Source organism: Leucopleurus acutus (assembly GCF_964270905.1).
Source record: "Leucopleurus acutus genome assembly, chromosome: 2".
NCBI lineage: Eukaryota > Metazoa > Chordata > Mammalia > Artiodactyla > Delphinidae > Leucopleurus > Leucopleurus acutus.
Window position 1 is genome coordinate 185444315 of NC_139143.1, and position 21020 is coordinate 185465334.

Consider the following 21020-nt stretch of genomic DNA (forward strand, 5'->3'; position numbering starts at 1 on the left):
TGGGGAGAGAGAGACCTCTGGCTTGGGGGATGCGGGGGCAGGGCGTCCGCCCCGGCTGTCGAGGTGGGTGGCCGGGCCTGGCACACACGCCTCTGACCCTTCTCCTCCATCCCTGCAGCTGAAGGCTCCCGGTGCCCCGACCCGCCTGCAGGCAAGCCCGCGATGGCGGCCAAACGCAAAGGCGGCCTGAAGCTCAACGCCATCTGCGCCAAGCTGAGCCGCCAGGTGGTGGTGGAGAAGGGAGCGGAGGCCGAGGACAGCCCACTGCGGCCCCGGGACAAAGTGCGCAGTGGCCCTGAGGCGGGGGTGGCCCGGGCCCCCCGCAGCGAAGAGGACAAGAGGCGGGCGGTGATCGAGAAGTGGGTGAACGGGGAATACAGCGAGGAGCCGGCACCCACGCCCGTGCTGGGGCGGACTGCCCGGGAGGGTCTGGAGCTGCCGCCCGAGGGCGTCTACATGGTGCAGCCCCAGGGCTGCAGCGACGAGGAAGACCACGGCGAGGAGCCCCCCAAGGGTGGCGGCGTCGTGGAGGAGAAGGACCCGGACGGGGCAGCCTCCAAGGATGATAGTGGCCCCAGTGCCAAGCAGGCTTCAGGTGGGTGTCTAAGCCCCGGACGGGACATAACCCCACGAGGAGGGCGGCCCCGCGGGGAAGGAGTGGTGTGTGTGTCCACAGAGCGTGCCCTCTTCCCTCGGGGGCAGCAGGGGTGAGGAGGGAAGGGCCTGAGAAGGCAGCTTCCCAGATGTGTGAGCCGGGCTGGGGTGGGCTGCCGAACACACAGTGGGTCTTCAGGAAGCAGTGGATGGACGGATGGACTGGTGGACAGGCTGACGGATGGATGGAGGGACGGATGGACGGACGGCGTGTGGGTAGACGACTGTCCACACGCACCTGCGTAGGGGGGAGCCTATTGGGGGGCGCAATACCTGGACATACATGTGGGGAGCGACACCCAGCCGGCACATCCCGTTACACCCACCTGCCCCAGACGCGGTCCCCTGGCTGACGTCTCTCCCACGAGATGGCTAAGAGCTGGCCTTTCTGGTGCCTGCTTGGCCTTAGATGAGGAGCTCCTTCTGCTCTGGGGAGGGAGGGTGTCTCCGCTAGGACGGGAACTCTGGGCCTGGGGTCTTTTTTCAGCTCCCCAGCCTCATTCCCAGGCTGTGCCTGGTGTCCCGAGCCTTCCCTGCCCGCTTCCCGATCCCCTTCCCCTGAAGCGAGGGGCGCATCTCCTCCCCACGCGGGGAGCCCTGCGCAGCCACATAATTATGCATATAAGATATAAACAGAGCTGTTTAATTATCCTTCGCCACATCAGTGACAGAGTAATTAACAAACATTGCAAGATCAATGAGGAAAAGTGTGACCTTCAGTTTCCTCTGATAGGAAAAGCCCTTGCCGTTCCCAGACGCAAGGTGATTGCGCTGGGCCTGAGGAAAGGGGAGGGACAGGGACAAGGGCCACTGTCCCTTCAGCGCCCCAGCACCTCCCGGGGGAGCAGAGAGCTAGGATGGCAGGAGGCAGGGCTAGAACTGCCAGTGGCCTCGTGGCTGCAGGCCTCGCCCCTCGGGTTTGAGGCCCAGTGGGACTGCAGGGTGACACCCAGGGCGGCCTGCTCAGCCCGGGCACTGGAGCCAGGCAGCCGGAGCCCAGGCTGCCCACCATGGGCTTGGGAATGCAGGCCTCTGGGCTGCCCCTGGGACCCCTGCCTGGCCCCCTCCCTGCTCTAAGCCGCCTGCCCTTCAGAGCCTTCTGTTTCTCTGCCATATATAGTGAGGGCTCAGCTGCCTCCAGCTATTTTTAGCCCCTTTCCCTGGTCCCTGAGCCACTGAATCTAGCAGCCAGGGCCCACTCCTCCCAGACTGGGTCCCCAGCCCCAAGTAGCTTGAGGTCAGGACAGCAGCCCACCGGCCACCCCGCCCAGAGGAACAGCTGTCCGTCGGTTCCTTGAGTCGCTCTGCCCACCTTGTGTGCCAGGTGCTGCCCGTGACTGTCCTGTCTCCGCACCTGGCGCGTCCCGGTCCCCGCAGGACTACCCTCCTGCCTGTCCTCCCAGGAGCTCAGAGGCTCTTTCTACATGCTGCTAGCTTCTCTCTTGTGCCAGAGCCCAGCCCCGCTCTCAGACCACTTCCAGGTGTGGTTGGGAGGAAAGCCCTCCTCGGCTGCCCTGCTGGGTCCTGGTCCTCCCACCCCTGCTTTGGCCACGCCTTCCCCTGGCCGTGCTTTTAGGACCCCCAGCCTGGGGTCCTGCCGCTCTGTGTGCCTGGGTGTGCAGGCTCAGACATGAGTGGAGAGGACACCCACCTGTGTGCACCCACTCCTGATTCAGGGTGTAGCACATGGTCGGTGTTCAGCGAGTGTTCTGTGCAGGAGTGCGTGTGCTGGGGAGTCGCAGGCCTATTGTGGAGGAAGGTTGTGTGTGGAAGGAGTTTGTCTCCAGTGAACAGCGCCAGGCAGAACAGGGTCGTCTTGCCCCTCCCATCCTGAGACTCCTCTTGGGGAGGTGACTGTGGAGTTCGGAGTGGTTTGTGTGCACACGTGTGTGTGTGGGCGGGGAAGGTCGCTAGGGCTGCGAGCCTGAGTGTGCACGCGTGCGTGCGTGTCCCTGTGGGGAGGTTGCTTCGGGGGATTCTCCGTGTGCCCCACTGTGGACACAGTGGGGCGATAGATGGGCCAGACTCAGCCACTGCCTCTACGGCCTTGACTCTCCTCGGTGGCCCACCCTCGTGCGTGAGCACAAGTGACCAGAAGGTGGCAGGGAGGTTTGAAGGACTCTCTACGTCATAAGTCTTGGCTGGGGTGGGCGGGCCCTGAGGGAGTCTGAGTGAACACATCCGCAGGCTCTCTGCCCGTCGGCCCTGTCGTCTGGGGCCAACAGCAGCCTGGGGGGCCGGGAAGGGCCAACAGGACAGGTCCTGAGGAGGCTTGGGGCGAGCCTCTCATCCTCCCAGGGATAAGGGGCCTGTGTGTCCATTTGTGGGGGCCAGGGAGGGTCCTCCAGGCAGGCTCAGCCAGGCCTACCCCTGACCCCATCCCCAGTGGCTCCCTCAGCCCCTGGGGTCCCTCCTGACTGCCCAGCCCCTGGCTCACAGCCCTACCTGTCCCCAGCCCCCATTCCCACCCCCACCCTGGGAGGCAGGTTGGGATCTGGCCTTACTTCCAGTAAAATGACTTCTCCTTCATATTAGGCCAAGGCAAGAGAGCGGAGACATTTATGAAACTTTGTTTAATGTACTGAAAAGCCATCGGCCAGAACATTTAGGAAATTGATTTTCCTGGCATTGATGAACTCGTTTTATTTTACCCCAGTATTAATTACTTTTTTTTTAAACAAATTAATTTAAGAGTCGTAAAACCTAACAAGTGAGCCAAATGTCCATAGATCATGTCCCGCTCCACCCTGCCCCAGGCCGGCCCCCTCCCTCTGTGGGCAGGGCGGCGGTGGTGGGGGGGCAGGTCCTGTCCCTGGGCTACCCTGCTCCCTCCCAGAGGTGACGGCCCCTCTCCTCCCTGCCATAGGAGAGGCCTCCTCGCTGCGGGACTACGCGGCCTCCACCATGACCGAGTTCCTTGGCATGTTTGGCTATGATGACCAGAACACGAGGGACGAGCTGGCCGGGAAGATCAGCTTCGAGAAGCTGCATGCGGGCTCCACGCCAGAGGCGGCCACCTCCTCCGCGCTGCCCGCCTCCGAGGACGCCCTCAGCAAGCGGGCGCGGTTCTCCAAGTATGAGGAGTACATCCGCAAGCTCAAGGCCGGCGAGCAGCTGTCCTGGCCGGCCCACGGTACCACAGCCGAGGGGCGGGCCAGCAAGGAGGCCCTGGGCTCCCTGCCTGGCCTGCGGCTGCCCAGTAGCACCGCGCACCTGGAGACCAAGGCCACCATCCTGCCCCTGCCCTCACACAGCAGTGTCCCCATGCAGGGCCTGGTGGCCCGTGCCTCCAAGTACGACTTCTTCATCCAGAAACTGAAGACGGGTGAGAACCTGCGGCCCCAGAACGGGAGCGCCTACAAGAAGCCGTCTAAGTACGACCTGGAGAACGTCAAGTACCTGCACCTCTTCAAACCCGGGGAGGGCAGCCCCGACATGGGAGGGGCCATCGCCTTCAAGACGGGCAAGGTGGGGCGCCCCTCCAAGTACGACGTCCGGGCCATCCAGAAGCCGGGCCCCGCCAAGGTTCCGCCCACCCCCAGCCTGGCTCCTGCACCCCTCGCCAGCGTGCCCACTGCTCCCAGTGCCCCCGGGCCAGGCCCTGAGCCACCTGCCTCCCTGCCTTTCAACACTCCCGAGTACCTGAAGTCAACCTTCTCCAAAACAGACTCCATCACCACGGGGACCGTCTCCACTGTCAAGTAAGGCGTGCACCACCCTCACTGCCAGCCCTTGCACCCGGGACTGGAGTGGCCCGGAGGCCCACTTCCTGCCTCCGAAGCTCACACTTATGGACACACACACCCACACCTTATGCACATCCACCGTGCACCCAGATTCTCACACACATGCTTCCGCACACGCGTGCACGCACACACACACACGCACACGCTCCTCTGCCTACATAATCGCTCAGGCTCAGTTCATGCACCCACACAATATACATCTTGCTGTGCGCACACACGCTCTCACAGCGGGTACAGGCACACCTTGTTTTATTGCGCTTCGAAGATATTGCGTATTTTTACAGATTGAAGGTTTGTGGCAACCCTGCACTGTCGGATGACGGTCAGCAGTTTTTAGCAATAAAGCGTTTTTTATTTAAGGCATATGCATTGCTTTTTCAGACATAATGCTATTACACACTTAACAGACTACAGTGTAGTGTAAACGTAACTTTTCTATGCTCTGGGAAACCAAAAAAAATTCGTGTGACTCGCTTTATTGCGATATTCACTTTATGGCGGTGGTCTGGAAGTGAACCTGCAGTATCTCCAGGGTCTGCCTGTACTTCTGTGCACGTGCTCATCTGCTAACACACATGCCACAGGGTACCGTAACCCCCATGTGCCCATGACAGGCTTTCTCTGCCTGCCACCGTGAGGGCCAGTTGCCGGCTTATGGTTGGCTGGGAAAGCCCTACTCTGGGCTGGGGTTTCGGGGTTCCAGGCTGGTGGCCAGGGCTCCCAGGTTCAGAGCCTGCGCCATGGGGAAGGCAGCGAGAGAAGGTAGGAGGCTGGGGTGGGGTGGGCACACCCAGCGCTAAGCCCTAGACCATGGCAAAATAACTGATGGATCAATGTGTGGGGCTGAGTGAGACCCTTCCCCTCAGCCATCCCTCCTGGAGGCGGGTCCAGAAACCTGGGGGTAGATCTAGGGAGCTGCCCTCGGCGTCGGGGAGGCCTTTCCGACCACCCAGCCACACTTGCTTGGTGCTGTTCCTGCACTTTCCCCTGGCGCCCTCCCCCGTGGTACCTGGTACCCCTCTTCAGCCAGCAGCATCCTGACTCTCTGTGTGCAAGGCGGCCAGGCCCCAGCTTCCCAGGCTTCCTATGCTGTTGGACTCTAGGTCAGATCCACGCCCAAGGTAGGGCCCTCCAGCCCTGCCAGCTGAAGACGGCCCAGCCCTTGCCAAAGGTGGGCTAATTGAACCTGTGCTAGTTTTCTGCCTAAGGACTTTTCCAGTCCCACCTGAAGCGCCCAGAACACTACACAGTGAGCAGAGAAGGGCCAGGGCCCCAGGGCAGGGAGCTGCCCCCAGACACTGAAGAACCTTCAGATTGTTGGGGCATGAGGCCACCTCGTCTGCTAATCAGCTGTGCCCTGTGTGTCTCTCACCAGGAACGGATTGCCCACAGATAAACCAGCTGTCACTGAAGATGTAAACATTTACCAGAAATATATTGCCAGGTAGGCCCCTGGGGAGGAGACTGCCATGGAGAGAAGGTGGGTGGGGGCAGGAATGCCTGGGGACCATGGGACCATACGTCCATGTGACCACTAGTACCAAGGTGCCTGCTGCCTCCCCGCCCCCATGCATTCCTGCTTCCAAACCCTCCCCAGGCCTGCCCTCTGCCCCGTCTCAGAGCCCCCGCCCCCTTGATGTGGTCCAGGCCACATGCCCTTAAGCAGCTTGTACCCCAGGCAGGACTGGGGTACCTGAAAGGGCCCTAAGGCAGGGCCTGGCCACAGGTGAGTGCAGGTCCCCCCCTCCACAGCTCACTGTGGGCTTCCCTGGTGGCGCAGTGGTTAAGAATCCGCCCGCCAATGCAGGGGGCAAGGGTTCAAGCCCTGGTCCTGGAAGATCCCACATGCCGCGGAGCAACTAAGCCCACGCACCACAACTACTGAGCCTGCACTCTAGAGCCCGTGCTCCGCAACAAGAGAAGCCACCGCAATGAGAAGCTCGCGCACCACAACAGAGTAGCCCCCGCTCACCACAACTAGAGAAAGCCCGTGTGCAGCAACGAAGACCCAACACAGCAAAAAATAAATAAATTCAATAAATGAATAAATAAATAAATTTTTAAAAATTTTTTTAAAAGGCTCCACTTGGGGCCGGGTGGGGGGGGGGTGGCAGGCGGGGTTGCAGGCCCCTGTGGAACGGTTGGGGATGAGAAGGGATGTGGGCAGGTGGCCTCAGTGTGCTCCCCCTCACCACCTGACTCCAGACCTGCCCCTGTACATCCTTAAGGCAGTGGGATTGGCAGGTGAAGAACCTTCAGATTCCCCCACCCACCCCACTCAGGCCCCCGGCACCCAGCCCCTGGGGATGCAGCACAAGGCCGGGGCTGTGCCCTGGCAGCCGTCTTTCTGTTGATCGCCCATAGTTTTGCTGTCGCTCTGTGTCTCCCTCCCCTGTCCCTCCCTGTCTTTTCAGCTTTGCTCTGCTCTCTTTATTATTATTATTACCGTTATTATTAGTGCCTCAGCAGATGGCCCTTTTGGCAGCTTCAATATTTATTTGCAAGAGGTTCTCCCCTCATGAGGGGCTTCCCTCCCGCAGCCCCACACCACGCGCAGCACAGTGGGGCAGGCGGGCTGAGCCCACCACCTTGTCCACAGTTGTCACGGGGCGCTGTCCCCGGTGGCCATCGTCCAGGCTGTGAGACCCCCGCCCTGGCAGCGTTGGGGCCTGGAGAAGGCCTGGGGTACTCTGGGAGGGCAGGTGGTGGCCAGGCAGCACGGGGCTCCTGGCTGCAGAGTTGGCCGGAGAGCGCGCTCCCTGCCACGGGAAGCCAAACAGATGCTGCACTTTAAAAATTCATAACTCTTGGACTGTTTCAAGTGTCAGGAAAGCCCAGAACAGAGAGAGCCCTTTAACACCTCTTAGCAACAGAGCCCTGGGCTGGCGCAGCTGGAGTCCCCAGCACCTGGCCCAGCACTGAGTCAGGGGTGGGCGGGCAGCACCTGCAGAAACGGCAGCTGGGCCACCTTGGGGGCTCATGCCTTCAGCGTCCCATCCCATCCCATCCCACCCCAGGGCTCTTCCCCTGACCCTGCTCTGGCTTCTGGCTTGGCCTAAATTCCTCCTCCCATCTTGGTGCCAGGCCTCTGTGCCCCACCTGGCACTCCCTCCCGGGGCAGATAAGGCTGGCTCTGCAGCTCAGTGGGTCTGGGATTCCCAGCGGCCCCGTCACTCGCCCTAGCCTTCTCAGCCTCTGCTGCTTCACCCCAGCAGACCACCTCTGCCCCTCCACACGTCCACCCAGGGCCCCTGAACCGCAACAGCAGTTCCCTGGATCAGGGGCACGGACTCTGCTCAGCCGCTCAGGCCGAGGGCCCTGGAGCTGGTACCCAGAGAGGCCTGAGCCCACCCCTTCTTCCCTGCAGGTTCTCAGGCAGCCAGCACTGTGGCCACATCCACTGCGCCTACCAGTACCGCGAGCACTACCACTGCCTCGACCCCGAGTGCAACTACCAGGTATGTCCCACGGGCACCAGTCCTGCTCCTGCGGGCTGGCACAGCAGCGGAGGGGCGTCTTGAAAGCAGGACGAGGTTACTCGGTGCTGCTTGGGCCACCTGCATTTGACTGGGGCAGGCAGAGAGCCCAGAAAAGCTCCCAGCCTGCTCTCGTTCCCAGGTTGCTGCCCACGGGCTTCTACCTTATCTAATCGAGTCTTCCCAGTGTCCTTAAGAGGCTGGTATCACTGCCCCATTTTATAGATGGTTGTGTTGAGGTTCAGGCAGATCGGCCCTTACGTTCAAAGCCACCCTCCGGCAGGTGCAGAGCAGGTGAGCGAGAGGCGGGAGGTGGGTGTGGGTGTTCTGCATGAGGCCACTGCCTCTGCCTCCCCAGGGAGCCCAGCTGGGCAGAGCCCACAGGTGGCAGTAGACAGAACGAGGTATCACCTATCAGAGCTCCTCCCTGAGAGGCCTGGCCCGATTTATCTTCTCTGCTTCTGGGCCTGCTGACGGGGAGACTACGGGGAGGTCAGGGAAGGGTCTGTGGCTCTGGAACCTTCGGAACTGTTCCCTCCAAAGTCCAGGGTGCTGGCCTTGGGGCAGCCTGGGCTGCCTCGACCCAACAGGATGATTTGTAAGGAGACCGGAGGGCCCTGGGGCCAGGCCCAGCCTCCTGCCCACCAGGCCCTCTCCCGGCAGAGGTTCACGAGCAAGCAGGACGTGATCCGGCACTACAACATGCACAAGAAGCGGGACAACTCCCTGCAGCACGGCTTCATGCGCTTCAGCCCACTGGACGACTGCAGCGTCTACTACCACGGCTGCCACCTCAACGGGAAGAGCACCCACTACCACTGCATGCAGGTGCCCCGCCCTCCCCCTCCCCCACCCCGAGGCAGGCCTGCCTCCGGCAGGGCCCCTCCCTTTGTCCCTTCCCAGGGCTGGACGGCCAGAGGAGAGAGGCCCAGGGGCTCAGGCTTGGGCAGTGTCCGGTGGGCCAGGGTGGGGCCTTCCCCATGGCCATACTTGGTGCGGGTGAAATTCAGCAAGCTGTTTATACAGACCGACATTTTTCAGCCTTTAACACCAAGAGCAGCATTGCAAATGGTTCCTGAGGAGGTTTTTGTTTAATTCTTTGTTTTAATGCCACGCAGAGTCTGGGCTTTTTCAAGGTGTCAGGTCTGGGGGGGAGCGACTTTCGTTTGCAAATAGCAGCCCTGCGCCTCCCCCGGTATTTGTCAGGGGGTTGTTATGGCCTCCGTGAAACAACCTGGGCCAGGAGGAGAGGGGGGCTCGCTCTCTGGGCTCTGAGATGGTGCAGACACTGGCACGGTCCAGCCCTCAAGAGTGTTCAGATTCCACTGGTTTTTACTCAATATGGCAACGTTGCCTGCCTTGGCCCAGCCAGGGTGGGGTAGGGAAGGCCCTGTGCCAGAAACTGTTCGCCAAACAAGTCCCCGGCCTACAGGTGACCGCCAGGCCCCAGGGTCCAGCCCTGCTCACCCCCGGGGGCTTTAGAGGTAAAGCCACAGACGGGGGACCCCCAAGCCACCTCCTGCAGGATGGGACTCCCACGCCTGTGTGGGGACGTATCCCGGGCTCTCTATGAGGACGACTCACGCCCAGCACGGGCCAGGCCCTGGGGGCCTGAGGGGTCATCCTACCTTAACCTCGGTGCCCCCAGTCAGACGTTTACAGGTGCCGAAGCTCCCCCGGGCAGGCTCAGCTGCGCCCAGCGGCACAGCCGCTCTGACTTCGCCAGGGTGCCTGGCCTCAGCTCCCCTGACTGCCACTCTGGCCCCTGCAGGTGGGCTGTAACAAGGTGTACACGAGCACGTCGGACGTGATGACCCACGAGAACTTCCATAAGAAGAACACCCAGCTCATCAACGACGGCTTCCAGCGCTTCCGAGCCACTGAGGACTGCGGCACGGCCGACTGCCAGTTCTACGGGCAGAAGACCACGCACTTCCACTGCAGGTGAGCGGGAGGCAGCCAGGGAGGCCTCCTGGCCCGGGGAGGGACGGCAGGCAGGGCACCAGGCCCGTGGGTGGCTCGGGGCCCCACCTCCTCAGGGGTGTAGGAACAGGAGCAGAGGGCTGCTCGGAGGCCCCGCCTTAGTTTCTGGCCTGGTCTTCCATCCAGAGGCCCATCCCTCCCAGGGCCACCGTGGGAGCAGGGCAGGGCCTCCCCCTGGCCCTGTGAGGCCCCATGACAGCCTCCCGATGTCCTGCCAGGCGCCCCGGCTGCACGTTCACCTTTAAGAACAAGTGTGACATCGAGAAGCACAAGAGCTACCACATCAAGGACGACGCCTACGCCAAGGATGGCTTCAAGAAGTTCTACAAGTACGAGGAGTGCAAGTACGAGGGCTGTGTGTACAGCAAGGCCACCAACCACTTCCACTGCATCCGCGCCGGCTGCGGCTTCACCTTCACCTCCACCAGCCAGATGACCTCCCACAAGCGCAAGCACGAGCGCCGGCACATCCGCGCCTCGGGCTCGGGCGTGCTGGGGCTGCCGCCCTCGCTGCTGGGCGCCAAGGACACGGAGCACGAGGAGTCCAGCAACGACGACCTGGTTGACTTCTCTGCCCTGAGCAGCAAGAACTCCAGCCTCAGCGCCTCCCCCACCAGCCAGCAGTCCTCCGCCTCCCTGGTCACCGCCACTGCCACCTCCGAGGCTGGGCCCAGTGCCACCAAGCCTCCCAACAGCAAGATCTCGGGGCTGCTGGCCCAGGGCCTGCCTGGCTCCATACCCCTGGCGCTGGCCCTCTCCAGCTCGGGCCTGCCCAGTGCTGCGCCCTACTTCCCCATCCTTCCGGGCCGGGGCAGCACCTCCCTGCCTGTGGGTGCCCCTGGCCTCATGGGTACCATGTCGTCAGGGACGGCAGCCTCAGTAACCCCCGACACACCTGCTCTGGCTGTCTCGGGAGCTGGCGACTCGGCCGCAGCGGCAGCTGCCTCTGTCCCGGTGCCCCCTGCCTCCATCATGGAGAGGATCTCTGCGAGCAAGGGCCTCATCTCGCCCATGATGGCCAGGCTGGCTGCGGCCGCCCTCAAGCCCTCTGCCACCTTTGACCCAGGTGAGCAGGCTGGGCCCTGCCTGGGAAGCGAGCACCTCTCCAACCCCAGGAGCTCTCTGGCCTCGGTGCGGAGCCGAGCAGCGGGTGTTTGTTTGGCAGGAGTGTCTTCTGTTCCCTGCCCCCGAGACCCCTGCCCCCTTCTTTGCCTGGTCTCTGCCTCCGTCCTCTTTATTTCCTATTCGGGGCCCCTCTTTCTGGCCCACCTGCCCCAGGCAACTCATGTTTCTGTTTTTTTCATCTGTGAAGGGGAAGCAGTAGTCCCGGCTTCACGGGGTACCTGTGCATCCTGGGGCAACTGCTGGCTCCCCCAACCCCGCCATGTCACCCTGGACTAGTAGGGGCTCCCGCTAGTCCAGCCCCTAGTGGGAGCAGTCCCGGAGTCCCAGGCTTCCCTGGGACCTCTTCCAGGTGACTGGGAGGGCATGTGAGTCCAGCCAAGTGGCAGGGTGGCCGCAGTACAGGGATGCTCAGGGGATTCGTGCCTGGACAGCCCGTCAAGGCCAAGGATGCCCTCCCAGGGTCTCCCTGTCCATCAGCGCTTTCCAGTCGCACTTTCTGTGGTAGTGGGAACGTGCTGTTCCGCACCGTCCAGTATGGTGGCCGCTGGTCACATGGCTGTTGAGTGCTTGAAATTGGCTAGCGTGACCCAGGACTTGGATTTCAACTGGAATTTCTTTCACTTGAGCCAGACCGGGCCGCTGGCGGCCATGTCAGAGTCGCCAAGTCACATCTGTGTCCCTCCTCTGGCTCATCGTGGAGAGAGGTTCTCCTTTCTCCCAAGCTTTCTGCTCTTAAAAAAATTTTTTACTCTTTTTCTCTGGATTTTTTTTGGCTTTTCTGTTTCCCTCACTTCTCTCCCTCTGTTTTCCCCCATCCGGGTAATTAGCATCAGTCAAATCCTTTAGAAGAGTTCGGCTCACATCTGGGACGTGGCTCCCTTCCTTCCTTCCTTCCTTCCTTCCTTCCTTCATTCATTCAGTCATTCATCAACCACTGGTGCTCACTGAGGGCAGCTTGCTGGTGGGCCAGGCACCAAGCCAGTGCTGGGGACACGGCAGGGAAGAAGACAGACAAACTCCTGCCTTGTGGAGCTGATGGAACAGTGTGGGGCATAGTCTGTCCCCAAGTATACCCCCTGGGAGGTGGCCAGGTCGAGACTTGGACCTCAACAGCTGGCTTCTGAGCCCGGGCACCCTGCTCCTCTGTGAGACTGTCTTGAAACCCGCCAAGACTGAGGGTCCCTGCAGCCCACCCAGGGCTCTGCGCAGTGTCCCCAGAGAGACCAGTGCTTGGCAGGAGGGTCAGAGCCCTGTTTCCCTAGGGACCCTGGGCAAGTGGCTTTGGGGAGCTCCTGGAATGTGGACTCTGAATTCTGAAAACTGAATATCATGTTCCCAGTGGGACGCTCCTATCAGCTGTGACCCACCTTCCACTCCAAGTGTGGGTGTCAGGCCTGACTGCCCGGGGCCGTGCGCCTCCGGCGAGGTGCCTGCAGGCTGGGGCCACGCTGGGCTCCGTGGCCAGACTGTCAAGTACTTTCTTTTCTTTAGAAAAAGCTCCTTCCCCGAAAAGAAAGGTCAAGTGAAGGGAAGGGGGCCATTTCCCTTTATTTTTTAATAAAATGCCACTTGCTCTCTGTGAAGCAGCTCTCCATCAGCTGCAGCGCCTTGGGGCAGATTAATATTTCAGTCACTTGGGGATTGTGGGGAAAGGCTCGGTGGACATGTTCCTGTCAGCAACTTCTTTTGCCCTGTTCTGCTTGGCCTCCCGAATCCTCTGCCCGCTCAGCTCCAGCCTTTCCCCGCCATGCCTACACCCCGCCAGCTTCCCCCACCCACCCCATCCAGCCCAGCCTGGCCAGGGTGGGCCTCATATCCCTGCCCTGGACAGCTTGACGGGCGAGGTCACATAGTTTGAACCGCTCTGATTGGCTGTCAGCTCCCATAGCCCTGACACAGCAGATGCCCCTCCTGGGCATGCTCAGTGGAAGGCAGGGTTGTCGCCCCGGCAACAGTGGGGACGGGACCTGCGGAGGGGGCGCAGCTCCCAGTCTCGATCTGCCACTTTCCCTCAGCATTAACAGAGTCTTTAATAAAAGCCTAAGCGGCAGCTCCACAAATTGACTGTGACAGTCGGTGGAGAAGAGGAAGGGCCCCCGCCCCCGTCCCAGCCCCCTCCCCATCCTCCCGCCCTTCTCCTACAGGAGGCCCTGAGCCAGGACAACTTTGACATAATTTTGCAATAATTATCACTTGAAGAATTGCCACACAGGGGGAAGCGTCACAAGCCATCATGTCAGTGGGGAGGACCACTGACCAGCAGCCAGGGCTCCCCAGGGGCCCCAGCCCACCCGGCCCGCTGCCCTCCCTTCGGGGGGCTCCGGCTTGTGCCCATATGAAGCCCTCGGTCCCTCTAACACCATCTTCCCTCCCCCCTCCCCCATAGGAAATGGGCAGCAGGCCATCCCTGCCAGGTTCCCCCCAGCCCCGGTGAAGCAGGAGCCCGGTGAGAGTGCTGGCGCCCCAGGTCCCCACGAGGCCTCCCAGGACCGCAGTTTAGACCTGACTCTGAAGGAGCCCAGGTGAGGCGAGGCCCAGGCCTCCCAGCTCTGCCCCCCTGCAGGAGGCTCTGGGGACAGCACCCTCAGAGCCAGACTCCATGGGGCGAGGGGCCAACCCTTCCTGACAAGGGGTCATCCTCCTGCCCAGGCAGATGTAGCAGGCGGGGCCAGAGCCCCAGGGGCCGGCTGGGAGGGGTGAGTCTCTGGGGCCGGTCCCACGTACTGTCTGAGCTAAAGCCCCTTGGTTTGTGTGTTCCAGTAATGAATCAAATGGCCACGCAGTCCCGGCAAATTCATCTCTTTTATCCTCGCTTATGAATAAGGTAAGAACCATCCATCACACGCCTCCCATCCCCCCACCCCGAGAGATTAAAGCTGTGCTGGGGGGGTGGGGGGGATGTGTTTGTTTTTTAATGTTTTGCCTCTAATAAGATGAGTTTGTACCATTTAAATTTTGAGGCCATTTTTCATCGGATATAATTTCAGAGCCACTGCTTACAAATTAATTTAATGAACTGGCTGAAGAAATATATTCCAGCCTCTGACACCCTTTTTTTCCCTTCAGATGGAGGGCTCCAAAAGCTTTTCCGGAGCCCTCTAACTTCTTTCACTCCTGGTTATTCATTTTATTCATTTTATATATTTTTTTGTTTGTTTAAAAAGGTGGAGGGGGAGAGCAAAGCGGGAGCAAAGGGCCCATTTCCACTTTTCAGGTTGAGTAATGGTCTCGGACGCCTTCTGCAGAGGTCGCTCCAGAATATTTATTTTAAATAATGCAGGGTCTTTGTAAATTATACATCATCGCAAATATATTTTCCCCCTTCACATGATAAATTTGACTACAGCAAGATTAATTAGGTTACCGTACACAAGTGACTATTGAGGAGGGAGCTGGGCCTGGGCCGGACCCCACGGAGTGGGGTTCCTGCCGGGCCCATGGCCTCCCACTGGCCTCTGCCCGGTCGGTCGGTGCGCGTGCCCTCTGCCTTCCGCCCTCCCCTGCTCGCTCTCTTGCTCCCCTTTTCCGTTCTTGGGTCACTGCTCCCTGCGCCCCCTTGTTCCTTCCTGTAGGAGACCCACAGCCCACGTGGGTCGAGCCTTTCCGCGGACTCTCCCGCCCCCTCCTCTGCCAGCAGCAGCAGCAGCAGCGAGCCTGCCTCGGTCTCACTCCGTGAGCCTCCTTCCCTCCCTCTCTGCTCCTCCTTTGTGTTCCTTCTCTTGTTCTCAAGGAATTCGTGCGGGTTTCCCCCACCCCTTCCTCCTCCTCCTGCACTTCTTTTGAAAACCTGGCAGGAGAATAACCAGGGAGCCGCTTAGTCTGGGGAAAGCGGGCTGGAGTGTGTGCCCGGAGTCTCGGCCTCCGATTGAGTGATGGCTCCTAGCAGCCCGGGGTTTGTGTGGCAGAGCCCCGGCAGCTCCATGGGGCCGGGGCAGCGCCGCAGGCCGCCCGCGGCAGCGTCCATTCAGTGAGGGCTCTTCCGTAGCCAGAGCCGCATGGGGTCGGGCCTCCTCTCCTCCCGGCTGCCAGCACCGCGATGCTCTGGTCAGTTTGGAGAGGCCCGAGCGGCCCAGAGCTGCCACTCCTCCCAGGGCAGTCGGGTCAGGTGTCCTGAGGTCCCCGGCCTGAAGCACGGGCCTGTCCTCCTCGCAGATGTCTCAGGGCAATCCCAGCCTCGGCAGCCTGTTGAACATCAAGACAGAAGCAGAGGGGAGCCCCGCCGGGGAGTCCTCGCCCTTCCTGGGCAAGGCCGTGAAGGCGCTGGTTCAGGAGAAGCTGTCAGAGCCCTGGAAGGTCTACCTTCGCAGGTGAGGGGCTTGCCGTGTGAGCAAAGGGGGAGGGAAGGGCCACGCCCACTCGTCCCGGGGGCACGTGTTCCCCCCACGAGGCTGTTCCCCCAGCCTCGCCAGAGCGCCAGGGTCTCCTCTGAGCAGCCGGCCCCTCTGCCAGGTTTGGCACCAAGGACTTCTGCAACGCGCAGTGTGACTTCCTCCACAAGGCCCACTTCCACTGTGTGGTGGAGGAGTGCGGCGCGCTCTTCAGCACCCTGGACGGGGCCATCAAGCACGCCAAGTGAGTGGGGGTCCGGGGGCCCGTTTAAACCCAGCCCCACTTGTCCCAGCCTGGCTCGGGGGTGGGTGGGCCGGGGTGCGGCTAGGGGGTGCACAGGCCTCTAGCAGCCTTCCAAGCAGGACCCGTGTGCGGTTCCCACGAGACCTCAGAAGCTGAGCCGGCTTCTCAGAGGTGCTGCCCGGCAAAAGGCAGGCTTCCTCATCTCCCGCTGGCTCAGCCCCCAGCTGGGTCCTCTGAGCCCACCCAGGCCCCGCCCCGAGTAAGAGCTGCTTCTCTCCACCGCCGGGCCCATGCAGCCGTCAGCCCTCCCTCCCGCAGATGCTCCTGCAGAGGCAGCGGGAGAGGCCCAGCACTGACCCCGGCAGGGACCCTAAGTGAAGGCTTTTCCAAGCCACAGCACTGCATTTGTAGATTCTCTTTGACCTAAAAATAATGGCATTAACTTGTACAGCTCGTTGAGCAGCGAGCCCAGCCGCCTGCTGTAATTGAACCCGGAGCTGGTAAACGCGCACAGCAGACCTTCACCGCTGCCTAAGCCCCGGCCAGGCTCTTCTCACTGCGGAGGCAGCTGCCTAAGCCCCGGCCAGGCTCTTCTCACTGCGGAGGCAGCCCCAGCTGCTGGCCCGAGACCCCCCACTGTAAATGTCAGAGCCGGTTCTGGAAGGACAGGCTTCACGAGCCAGGACGTGCTGTACCCAACCCCTCCCGAGTAGGGAGGAGCTAGGGACAGCGCATCAGGAAGGTCAGGAGTAGGAAGGTGTAGTTAGGGCAGAGCCAGGAGCCCGAGTTCAAGATCAGAGGACACAGCAGTGTGTTCTCAGTCCTTCCCTCCTGGTGGGAGGCCTCTGGCACCTGGCACTGAAGATGCGGTGGGGACACTGGGCCCCTAGGCTTGTGATGCGGTCATACGTAGGCAGGCAGGCAGGCGTGCCAGGGAAGGGCCTTCTCCTCCCGCACCTGAGACCCCTCTCCTGTCTCTCGTAGCTTCCACTTCCGGACAGAGGGAGGAGCAGTGAAAGGAAATGTGGAGGCTTCCTTCCCGGCCTCGGCTGCTGAGACCAAACCTTCCTTGGCCCCCTCATCCCCTCCAGCGCCTCCCATCACCACGGCCACGGCTTCCTCTCTCGAGGGGCCCACTCCCAGCCTGGCCGCCGTGCCCTCCAGCCCCACCCTGCTCGCCTGGAAGCAGCTGGCTTCCACCATACCCCAGATGCCTCAGATTCCAGCGTCAGTGCCTCACCTGCCCACTTCGCCCTTGGCAACGACTTCTCTAGAAAACGCCAAGCCCCAGGTCAAACCCGGATTCCTCCAGTTCCAGGAGAAGTGAGTCCCTCGATGAGCCGGGAGCCCTGTGTCCCCCGTGTGTCTCGGGAGTAGGTGCTAGTAAGGGCAGCTGAGGAGGCCCTGCTCCTTCCCCTGCAGTAGCCCCGGCTGTCCCCAGCCTCTCTGGGACACGGTCACTGGGTGATGTCCTTCTAGCCAAAGTTGCTGCTGCTCAGACCTCACTGCCTATTCCCGGAGCAGGTGGCCGGGGTGGGGGGAGATGGTGGAGGTAGTGGCCACTGTTCCAGAGAGGCCACTGGTGACGCTGCGAGGACCAGCCTGGGTGGGCCAGGAGTGGCGGTCCTCGCCCAGCAAGGCGGGCTGTCTCCCTCCGGGTCCCCTTGTTGGTCTCTGTGGCTCACACCCATGGCTGAGTCTCTGCAGGGCAAGCAAAGTCATAGGTGGGCGGCGAGGGGGCTAGGCCCTCCTCTGGACCCCACCCCCACCCCGCCACCTGCACAATGGTCTGAGCTCTCAGGGGTGGAAGGGAGGGACCTTCCTCGCTGGATGGTGGTGTCTCCCTGCGGCGAGAACGGTGACTCTGTATCATGATATGTGCGGCTTCCTGTTCTCAATAAAAGTAATAAATTGGACGTGAACACACACCGCCTGAATGGCAGCTGTCCTCCCTCTCTGAGCACCTGGGGCTGGGCCCACGGCGTGGAAGGGGACCTGCGCTCCTCTCTGCCCCTTTCCCAGCTTCCCTTCCTCTGTTCACCTCCCCAAAGTGGCAGCCCTCTCAGCATCCCGGCCTTGGTCGGAGTTCCCACCCCAGGTCCAGTGTGGATGTCGGGGGCGGCTGTGTTGTCAGCCAGGGCAGAAGCCGGGTGCAGCCCCTCTGCACCTGCCTGGAGCCTGGAAGGCAGAGCTCTGGAGCTGAGGCTGCTGCTCGGGGCAGGCCAGCCGTGGGGGCTCGCCCAGCACCCCTCCCCACCCCAGCCGCCCCACCACTCAGCTGGCTTGTGAGGTTCTCTGAGTGGGTGGCAGCCCCGAGCCCCGAGCTGACCCTGGAAACCCCAGCAGCTGAGCCTCAGCAGGACCTGACGCCAGGCACACGTTCCCACTGGCCAAGGCCCCGTGGTGGCAAAGCCTCCTGGTAGGGCTGCCCACCCATCTGCACCCTGTCAGTCGGCCACAGCCAGGGCGCTGCCCATGCCACATCAGCCAGGCCTGGCAGCACCATCGCTCATTTTCATATCCATGAAGTGATTGCGGCCATCCTTATCTGTAATCCTGGGGTGTGGCCACGGAAACTACGTGTCCCAGCATGCAGTGCTCTGGGCCGCCTGCATACCGCAGTCCCTTCGGCGCCCTCAGAGCTCTAAAAAGAAGGCAAGACTGCATGCTGGGATCTGTAGTCTCTGGCCGAATCGTCCTGCTGAGCAGGAGGGCAGCCCAGGGGCCATTCCTCTTGATTACACCACAGGGGAGTGGGGAGCGGAACCCCAACATGACCAAATGTCAGGACACCAGCGGGGAGGGCACCAGGAATGCCAATGACCTTCTGGGCCCTGGTTTCATTCCAGCGATCCTTGCCTCGCAACGGACTGCAAGTATGCCAACAAGTTCCACTTCCACTGTCTCTTTGGGAACTGCAAGTACGTCTGCAAAACCTCCGGGAAGGCCGAGTCCCACTGCCTGGACCACATCAATCCCAACAACAACCTCGTGAACGTGCGAGACCAGTTTGCGTACTACTCCCTGCAGTGCCTCTGTCCCAACCAGGTCAGCAATGCGGGCGGGGTGGCCCCTGGGGTGGGGGCAGGGAGGCGCAGGGCCCCGGACCAGCTCCTCCTGGCCGAGGCTCCGTGTCTCACACCCTTTTGTAAGTGGCCTCCTCCAGAGTCTGGAAAGGACACCGTCTGCCCCTAGGTCCCTGGAGACCCCTAGGCAGGAGTTCAGCTTGGTGCTCGGTTGGTGAGGTCTGTCATTTCATCCTAACCCTCAATGATGCCTGTATGCCGGGCAGCCTCTGTGCACTTGGCATCCTTGTGCGCGTCCTGGAACAGCTATGCTCCCTTTCCCCAGAGGCCTAGGATTTTAACATAGGCCCATTAGACAGATAAAGAGATTGAACTGTCTGTGCCCCAGACAGGAAGGGCAGGTCAGCTTCATTATAAAGGCCTACTCCCAAGACTTGTAGGGGCTGCCTGGCAGAGCGCATTGAGAAGGAGTCTGAGCCTCCATCTGGGCACACGGAGGAGAGTGCTAGGATAGATTAGTGACGTCTGCCTAGGTCTGGGCACACAGACAAGAGTGCTCAGACAGATTAGTGATGTCTGTGCTGGGCGTGGGTTTAGAAAGAGATTGAAACAATACCAGGTGGGATGTTTTAATCAAATGACAGAAGGGACTTACTGCTTTTTAACACGTGAAAGGTCTTTACACAGTTGTGTTTGCTGATTCTGAGCGTGGAAGGACGCACGCCTGCCACAGCCCTCTAGAGGGCTGGAGCAGGTGGAAGCTTAACGGAAGTCGCCTGCCCGGCCCTGACTCCTGTCCCTCCCTGCAGCACTGCGAGTTCCGGATGCGCGGGCACTACCACTGTCTCAGGACCGGCTGCTACTTTGTGACCAACATCACCACCAAGCTGCCGTGGCACATAAAGAAGCATGAGAAAGCTGAGCGGCGGGCAGCCAACGGATTCAAGTACTTCACCAAGCGTGAGGAGTGCAGCAGGCTAGGTACCGAAGGCCAGGGCTGGGGGGCAGGGAACTACAGCAGGTGGCAGGGCCGCGGCTCTGGCGCCTGAGGCCCTGGGACCCACTTCTTGTCCCCACACATCAGGCTCCATGTTTTTTTTTTCGGAAAATGTCACGATATCACAGGCCAGGCATTGTCACCCCAGGAGAATAGTCAAAACCCCAAGAGCCTAGGAAAAGGGGTGAGGGTGACTCCCAGCACTGCACCCACCCCAGTGAAAACGCCCGGAGCCTCGTCTCTGGCACCCAGGCCTGGTTCTTTTTTCCTTTTCTTTTCAAGAGAGCCTTGCGGGTAAGTCTTAGGAGCTCCTGAAGCTACTCGGGTTTTATCCCAAATGGACCGTGGTTTGTTCATTCACTCACTCAGCAGACGTTTACGGAGGAGCAGCCGTGTGCCAGGCTCTGTGCTATTGCAGGAGGTGAGGGGTGGCTAGAAGTGGAAGCTATGGTCTTTTTCGAGTGTCCACTGTGGCCAGCACTGTACTTGGTGCTGGGGATCTGATGGGACCAGCAGGTACATTTGTGGGCTCAGCCCAGAGCATCTGTGACCTGGGGTGACCTGGAAGGAGGTGGCCACGGGGCAAGGAAGTGGCCTTGAGCTCAGGGGCAGGTGCCTCGGAGTTAACTCTGCTGCTGAGAGCTGAGCCCTTGGCAGGGAAGCTGCCCCCCAGCCCTGGAACAAGGCCTCCCCGAGGAGTTCGCTGGCCCCAGCTTGCCCTGGGGATGCTGTGGGGAGGGGGCTCCAGGACCAGCAGAGGGAGGCAGAGCCCATCCTCCCGCCTCAGCATGGAGCCACGCATTTGTGGGCCTGCAGATGTGGGGCAGGAGTCTGCCCATGAGGAGACCGGAAGCCGGAAGGCAGGTGGGAGCCAGGCAGGCTGGGTGCAGACACCTGGGCTGCACGCAAGGCCTGCTGTGATTCAGGTGGTCATGGCAGCAGGGTCCAGGGGGAGCAGAGGTGGGGCCGCTGCCTGCAGCCGACCGGCCATTGCATAGGGGGAGGATGAGGCAGTCAAAAGTCAACCGCCAGAAAAGAACGGCAACAAACCTTTCCTTCAAGAATTAATTCAGAAATCATTAATGGCCTGAGAGAGGCCTGGGAATCACGGCAACAGATGTCAACCCTCGGTGGCCTGTGCTGTCCCTGGGCTCAGTTTACAGGTGTCAGGGGATTCCGCAGTTGCCGTTATTTACTCAGTTTGGGTGTTCTGGGTGGTAGCTGGGGCCAAAGCTGGGGGATGATATAAGACACCTGGCCGGCTCAGGTGCCATGGCAACGGGCAGGCCTTCACCTGCCCTCTGCTGATACCGTTTCAGTCCGGCTCGCTCTATTTGTTCTCCGCCCAGAGCAAAGCCGAGGTGGGGCGGGGCAGGGCAGAGGGCCAGCCGGCTCGCAGCCATCTTGACCTGGTCCAGGGGCAGGCAGCACCTGGGCTTCC

General features: G+C 61.2%; 1 protein-coding gene across 1 annotated transcript in view; it reads left to right on the forward strand.

Moving 5' to 3' along the window:
* Positions 1 to 21020, forward strand: part of CASZ1 (castor zinc finger 1) — a gene marked incomplete at its 3' end in the record, with an annotated part of 53661 nt that overhangs the window by 28011 nt on the left and 4630 nt on the right. The window contains exons 3-16 of the mRNA XM_082832857.1: positions 119 to 595; positions 3521 to 4355; positions 5776 to 5844; positions 7768 to 7858; positions 8540 to 8704; positions 9648 to 9820; positions 10078 to 10925; positions 13371 to 13506; positions 13745 to 13808; positions 15137 to 15291; positions 15434 to 15556; positions 16541 to 16879; positions 18406 to 18604; positions 19392 to 19563. Coding sequence (XP_082688983.1) covers positions 119 to 595; positions 3521 to 4355; positions 5776 to 5844; positions 7768 to 7858; positions 8540 to 8704; positions 9648 to 9820; positions 10078 to 10925; positions 13371 to 13506; positions 13745 to 13808; positions 15137 to 15291; positions 15434 to 15556; positions 16541 to 16879; positions 18406 to 18604; positions 19392 to 19563 — 3846 coding nt within the window. The remainder of the gene's footprint in view (positions 1 to 118; positions 596 to 3520; positions 4356 to 5775; positions 5845 to 7767; positions 7859 to 8539; positions 8705 to 9647; positions 9821 to 10077; positions 10926 to 13370; positions 13507 to 13744; positions 13809 to 15136; positions 15292 to 15433; positions 15557 to 16540; positions 16880 to 18405; positions 18605 to 19391; positions 19564 to 21020) is intronic.